The sequence below is a fragment of the Solanum dulcamara genome, chromosome 10 (assembly GCF_947179165.1).
Source record: "Solanum dulcamara chromosome 10, daSolDulc1.2, whole genome shotgun sequence".
NCBI lineage: Eukaryota > Viridiplantae > Streptophyta > Magnoliopsida > Solanales > Solanaceae > Solanum > Solanum dulcamara.
The window spans coordinates 32551837-32558981 of NC_077246.1; the positions used below are offsets into that span (position 1 = coordinate 32551837).

The 7145-nt window shown below is 33.6% G+C and overlaps 1 protein-coding gene across 2 annotated transcripts; it reads left to right on the top strand.

Moving 5' to 3' along the window:
* The first annotated feature begins 530 nt into the window (after positions 1-530).
* Positions 531-5285, top strand: LOC129870357 (carboxyl-terminal-processing peptidase 3, chloroplastic). 2 transcript variants are annotated; one of them, XM_055945114.1, is made up of 12 exons: positions 535-916; positions 981-1062; positions 1148-1278; positions 1543-1629; positions 1918-1996; positions 2815-2903; positions 3435-3467; positions 3615-3734; positions 3845-3935; positions 4034-4179; positions 4315-4422; positions 4831-5285. In XM_055945114.1, exons 1-12 carry the CDS (start codon positions 614-616, stop codon positions 5077-5079), a joined length of 1518 nt encoding a protein of 505 aa, XP_055801089.1. In that variant the 5' UTR covers positions 535-613; the 3' UTR covers positions 5080-5285. The 2 variants fall into 2 exon arrangements, with proteins under 2 accessions (XP_055801090.1, XP_055801089.1); XM_055945115.1 differs by lacking the exon at positions 1543-1629 and having other exon boundaries at positions 531-916.
* Positions 5286-7145: the final 1860 nt, after the last annotated feature.

A 7145-nucleotide genomic window follows, 5' to 3' on the forward strand; every position in this document is an offset into this window, starting at 1 on the left:
TTCTACTTATTTATTCACTTACTATCCTGATCCAGCGATATTAGAAGAAGCCAAGAAGGTAATAAAAGAAACTTTTTCCTCCAAATTCGTATTTCACCTCTAGAAAATAAAAAATATTCTCACGTTCATGATTTGAAAATAATTTTAAGATGTTAGTGCTTTGTGATGACAATAAATATTAGTCCAATAAGCTAATCATTCATCAATTTGCACTTGTATTTTCCTCTAATAGTTTTCATGACATACATACTTAAATAATTAACATGACATACACGTACAACACATGTATTCGAGAACTAATAGATCGAAAAAGTCTAAATAACTCAATTAATTAACTATCTATTTAGTAGGGGTTGAATTGATGAGGATGTAATTCCTTCCCATTTGCCGTCCACCCTGCCCCAATTTTTCAACAAAATAAGAGTTATTGGTCCACTTGTGAGGTAAACATAAATTCCTATAGAGATACTGGCTTACGCAACAAAGTTAACCACCACAAGACCCAAGGATTCACGTAGACCCCACTGAGAACCCCAACACGGCAGTTTCTCCCTACTATTAGTAAGAAGTAATTCCTAATGTGCACTACTAGATTCGTTTCTCTCCCACAAAGATGGAAACTTTGTGCTCAAATTTTGATCTTGGATCATCAATCTCCAAATCCTTCACCTCAAAATCATTATTTTCTTGTAGATTTTCATCCATAAGATTTAGAAGAAGGGTTGTTCCCCAAGCTTTTGGGAGAAAGGAGCTTCCTATTGCACATCTGAAGAAGGAGGAGGGAGAGAATGAAAATTTGGTGAAATGGGTAGGGAAAGGAGTTATTGGATTAGCTGCTGCTTTGTCCTTGTCGTGTCATTCTCTGGCTTTGGCTGAGTCTCTAACTGTAGCATTCCCTGTCTCTCACACACCTGAGGTACGTCATCAATTTTTATTTCATTGAACATTGAAAAGAAAATTATTGAATCTCTGTTTGGTAGGTAAATACAGTTCAGAGGACCTTAATTGAGGCTTGGAGTTTGATTAGAGAGACATTCGTAGATCCAACTTTCAATCATCAAGGTAAAGTCTCTTTGTTAAATTTCCTAAAGATACTGTTTAATTGTATCGGAAAGCAACCTAACTGTTTGTGGAACATATCTCACAGATTGGGATTTGAAACTGCAACAAACCATGGTAGAAATGTTCCCATTGAGGTCAGAAGATGCTGCCTATAGCAAAGTCAGGGGAATGCTATCTACGCTTGGAGATCCCTATACGCGCATTATTAGTCCTAAGGTGGGAAGTCCATTTGCATTAAGGAAATCTTTCTTTTATGATTAAGAACAGTTAATTGCATATTACATATACAGTAATATCTCTTCACGGGATTGCTTTTACCATTCTATTATCTGTACAAGATTTACATACACAGGTAGTTTTGAAACATAATTCTGTATCGGATATCAAGTGATCATCCCAAGTAGCCTTTCCGAGGACTTTATGCCATGTCTTCCCTACTTTCCTAATACAAGTAATATTGATATTCTACATTTTCTACAGGAGTACCAAAGTTTTAGAATAGGAAGTGATGGAAATTTACAAGGTGTTGGCCTCTTCGTCAGTGTTGAACCAAATACAGGGCACCTGGTTGGTAAAAACGATCAAATGAACTTGCTATTTTACTTTTTTTCTCTCAAACATAGGTTTCTTATTCTTAAATAGATTTTGTTTGTGTATCTCTTACGTTACTTCCTTATAAAAATGCTTCTTGAGGGGAAATATCACTTTTTAACAGTCCAGTTTAAAATATTTTCTGCAATGACAATTTGGTATCTTTATTATGACAGCTTCTATTAGGAACATATCAGCTCCTACATGTCTAAACCAGGAAACAGTTGTCATTAACTCTTGCATCATAAGTACATTTGATTTCAGGTTGTCTTGTCCTGTGTGGAGAATAGCCCAGCTGCACGTGCTGGTATTCATGAAGGAGATGAATTGCTTGAGATAAATGGTACTTATATTACTTATTAGTCAAACTATTTTTTTATCAGCAGAACTTAGCAAGCTAATGACCTAATGGCTTACAGATGTTGACTGAAGTTCAAAATGTTGAGCTTCCATCCTGTAGATATAGAATTTTCCTAAATGCAGTTGGTCGGAAAAATGCAGAAGCATTGTTGTCCTGTTTAACAGCATATAAGCTTTCTTCCGAAAGTTTAGTCGTCCAAAGTGTGAGAATGGTCGATATCCTATATGAGTACCGTTCACAGAGAGGCACTTAAATCAGTTGCCTTATCTTTTGTCCAAGTTGGTTTGTCATCCATAGCTTTACATTATCTCCTCTTCCAAATGTCTACAGGTTTCAAAGATGTACTATTTATCTGACCAGGTCTATACTAATTCATGATACTAGTTCTATAATCTACTTTAGTTCGATGGAGTAAATTCTCAGTCTGCTACTTATTGTTTTCTTATTCGGTGTAATTTATTGATAGAAGTTGTGAATTGTTGAACGATTTCAAAGAAGTGCTTAGACTTATATACATTGTTTATGTTCTTGTACAAAGCTTGCTCAGGGGCACTCAGACATACATACTTGTATGGAACATACAACCACTGCCCATAATGCAGTGAAAACCTTTCTTGATGGTGAACCTATTCCCTAAAAGGCAACTCCAGAACTTTTGTTAGTGAGTATCAATGTCGTAAATCATTTTAAAAACAAGACTAAAAACCACGATCATTGAACAGTGCATTCTTCCGTGTCCTTTAAACAGAAACCACATAAAACAGATGGATTAGAGCTTGAATTTTGCTTGATTTCTTCAGGTGAGAGGCTTGATGGAGTTGACAGTGAAACAGCAGCTCAAAAACTGAGGGGCCGTGCTGGTACAACTGTTACAGTCAAAGTTCACAGAGTAAGCTTGTCCCCTTTTCATTGAGCCAACTGAAACTTTTTTACCACTGAACATTAATTTATGTTAGCAATCTTATTTCATCCACAACCACCTCATCAGAAATAAGCTGTACAACAACCTTTTCTGTGTGATGCTTTTTCATATTATGTGTCCGTCACTACTAGAAATAAAGTTTTTTTCCCACCGCGAGTCAGTGGAAAATTTGTAGTATAGAAGATGATTTTTCCACTCATTTCCGTATGAACTTTTTTTTCTTTTCCCACCAATTCCATCAAAATATCTTATGGGAATAACCAGTGAACATTTTTCAGTAGAATATTTTAGTAGGAAAATAATGATTTTTTAGTAGTGCTTTCTCTTTTTTCCAACCTCTTTTGTCAGGAATAGTACTTACAGTCACGCTGGTTCTTGAACGAAAATAATTGTTTCATCTTGATAGGCATATTGTATAAAATTTCTCTATCTTTCAATTGAATTGAATGCTCTTTCTAACTCTAAGTGATCACTTTTTTCTGCTCTTCTTGTGACCAGGGTAATGTTGCAGGAGTATCAAGTTACCAAGAGGTATGATGTCTGCAAGAAAATATGACAATAGCTTATTATTTTTTGGTGAATGTTTTCTCAAGTGCATGCACCTAGCATTTCCTGTTATCTAAATTAAAAATGTATTGACTTCCTAATTATTTTTGTTAACACTGCTTATTTTTTAAGGTTAAACTGCCTCGCGAAGTGATTAAACTTTCACCAATATCCAGTGCCATCATTCCTCATAAAATGCCTGATGGTCGTCTCTTGAAAACTGGATATGTAAAGTTGTCAAGCTTTTCTCAGGTAGTTAACGAGTCATAGATCATTGACTTTCCTTCATCGTCAAATGACAAACAAAATGAAGTTCCTTGCATATATTGAGTAAAGACTTCCATGTTTTTAATGTATAACAGTCTGCAGCTATGGAAATGGAAAACACTATTCAGGATATGGAAAATCAGGGTGTGCAATCATATATATTAGATCTTCGGAATAATCCTGCAAGTTCCTTAAATCCCTTCTCTTCGACTTGTATACTCTCATACTTAAATCTATTCAACCTTTGTTATCTCAAGTGTCTGTCCTATAAATTATGCAGGGAGGTCTAGTTACGGCTGGGTTAGATGTTGCCCAGCTATGGCTAGATGGCGATGAGACACTTGTGAACACTGTTGATAGGGATGGAAATATGGCACCAATTAGCATAGTCAATGGACATGCTGTAACACATGATCCACTTGTCGTCCTTGTAAGTTTAAGACATATCCTTCTCATACTATATCACAATTTTCTTCAACATAGTATTTGTTACTAGACAAATTTATTTGAACTGAGGGGTTAAGTTGTTGAAGAAATATTTATGCCTTTGATTCCCTCCTAACAGGTGAATGAGGGAAGTGCAAGTGCTAGTGAGATTCTGGCCGGGGCACTCCGTGATAATGGCCGTGCAATCCTTGTCGGGCATAAGACTTTTGGGAAAGGAAAGATACAGGTTTCGCTGGAACTTTGAACGGATACTAACCCTTCTCAGTCTATATATAAAAGCTACCCACTAGTGTTCTAAATCCCTCTTTGAGCCTGTTGATTATCTTACGTATTTAACTTTCTGATGTATTTGACACTTCCATAACATGTGGCATTGCAGTCAAAGTTATTATTATATTAATCTCCTAGATAAAAAAGTGAACTTTAAAAGCCTTTGAGTTACTTTTCCCTTAAGTATGCATTCTTGTATTGTACTACATATGTTTGCTCGAGATAATTTTTCTTTATCTACAAGTAGTCGTTGGTTACTGTAAGCATATAATTTTCCCTTGCCAATTTGTCAATTATGATATGGGCTATACCTGTTTTGCTTATAAATCTCCTCTTTTACAAAATCCAATTGTCTTTGATGCAGAGTGTTACACAGTTGCACGACGGATCAGCTCTATTTGTTACAGTAGCCAAGTATTTGTCTCCAGCACTTCATGACATCGATCAAGTGGGAATAACACCTGATATTCAGTGTGCAGTTGACATGCTTAATTCACCCAAAGACACCTTCAAGGAAAGGAACACATCCTCGTCATCTTTGGAGGCTGATTTTTGCATCATCGTTGCTGAACATGAATTGGATATTCAAGAATCCAAGGGCTCTGCTTCTTGACTAGTTAGGAAGACCGACACCTCTCTTGCTTGTAGCATACTCATTGTATATTAGGAGATTCAAAATCGTAGAAGTGGTTAGTGAATATGAATCATATTGTATATAAGTAAAGGCAGTATTTGTCCATGACAAGAAAGAAACTAGTTCAACCATGAAACTCATATTACTCCAACGAATCCGTCGGTTCGGTTTTTGCACACCTCTAACTGCTATAGTCAAATGGAATTAATTTTAAGAGTCAAGAGCTATGAAAGGGTATAATTTTCTTATAAAAATTTCAAAATGGTAAGTAATTTCATATTGAAATTGAAAGGGTAAATTCGTAAGGGGGCTTGCGAATTGCCTTTTTGTATCTAACGGTGTTAAAGGTAGTGTTAGAGCAATTCGCAAGCTGCCTTGCGAATTACAATTCGCAGGGTGGCTCACGAATTGCTTTCCACCCCCACCCTCTCCCGTTGCCCCACCCTCCCCCAGCCCACTCCAAATATTAATTATTTTTTTTGTAAATTTATGTTTTAGCTTAATATTTATTTGGATATTACAAATGTTTTTTCTTTAACTTTCATTCTTTATTTCATTGTCTTTAATACTTTTACGATCATAATTTTTTTAATTTTATGTGTTTCTGATAAATTAATAGTACTTGTAATGTAGGATAGAGATTCTTATTGTATTGTCCAATTATTTATTTATACGCATTTTCATCATTAGTTTGTTGTTTTACCAGTTCAAATAAAGTAGCACATTTTGCATATCATACGATGTTATTATTGTTTCTAGTAGAGATTTCGTGGATTTTTTACTATATAATTATTCAATGTTGTTTTCTTAATTTATAATATGTTGTTATTACTATAAATGTAATTTATAGTACTTCATTACTAATTAATACATTTTTTAAAAATAAATTTCACATTTGAAATAAACATGTAATGACACTTCCTACTTATAAATAAAGTTTTTCTAAATGTATATTATATAATTATTTATTTTCAAATTTCTTAAGTTATATGACCTCGAGGGATAAACTTGATAGGACACAGTAAAATAAAGGTATTTTCTTATTATCATCAAAAGTTAAGTTTTTATAAATTTTATATAGTGTTAAGGACCAAGCGTTCGATGCATGTTCCCAAAATTAGTATACATATATAATCATCAAAGAACTAAGCCACATATAATTCATTATTGGAGGACAACAACAACAATAATAATAATAACAACAACAACATACATTCTAGTTTCTTCGCGTTGCAACTAAAGACCTAACATGATTATTATGAATGTAAACATAACAATCATGTTAGTTCTACTACTAAAACACCTACCTAACTTATTTGAATATTTGACTTTTCTATTCGTTGTAGTGTTAAGAATAGCTCCACAACTTCATGACAAAGCGTTATGTGATATAGTTTTCTGTAAATCGAATGTAATTTTTCATTTTGTTTGATTAGTGATATAACATATTTAACCATTGATAGAAGTTTTATCTTAAGTGAATATATATCAAATGAAAAGTTATGTGTATATATAAGGTTTTTCAAGGAAGTCGCACCGTAGTGTGCGAATGACAAGTCGCAAGGCAGTATGGAACTTGTAATTCGCACCCTAGGGTGCGACTTCTTTAAAAAAAACCGATCCCCTGCAATATTGCAATGTTGATTTGATTCAACAATGAAAAACTTTTTATGATATTTAATAATTGATCTTAAAATTTAAATAAATTAAGTTATGATGTGATCAATTTTAATTTTAATACATTGTATATATCTTTAATTTAAAATCAGTTAATATAAAAAAATTATTTATTATTTAAATTTTATATTAATTTAAAATCAAATAAATAAATTTAGGTGACGGAATTAATTAATTTAAGTAAGCAGATTTATGTAATGATCATTTTCAGTGTGAATAGCCATGTCATAGAAAGATGTAGTGAAAATAAATTGGAATAAGAATTGTGAATAGTTTAGTCAGAATGAGTAATGATGCATGACACATCTATGACAAACTATGCAAATATCTTTTCCCTATAACGTGTGTTGTGCAACTTTGTAGTAGTT

Excerpts from the sequence above, each read along its gene's own strand:
- LOC129870357 (XM_055945114.1), top strand. The coding sequence starts at position 614 with ATGGAAACTTTGTGCTCAAATTTTGATCTTGGATCATCAATCTCCAAA. Across the intron at positions 917-980 it reads CTGTCTCTCACACACCTGAG|GTAAATACAGTTCAGAGGAC; the intron begins GTACGTCATCAA and ends TCTGTTTGGTAG. Across the intron at positions 1,279-1,542 it reads CGCGCATTATTAGTCCTAAG|GAGTACCAAAGTTTTAGAAT; the intron begins GTGGGAAGTCCA and ends CATTTTCTACAG.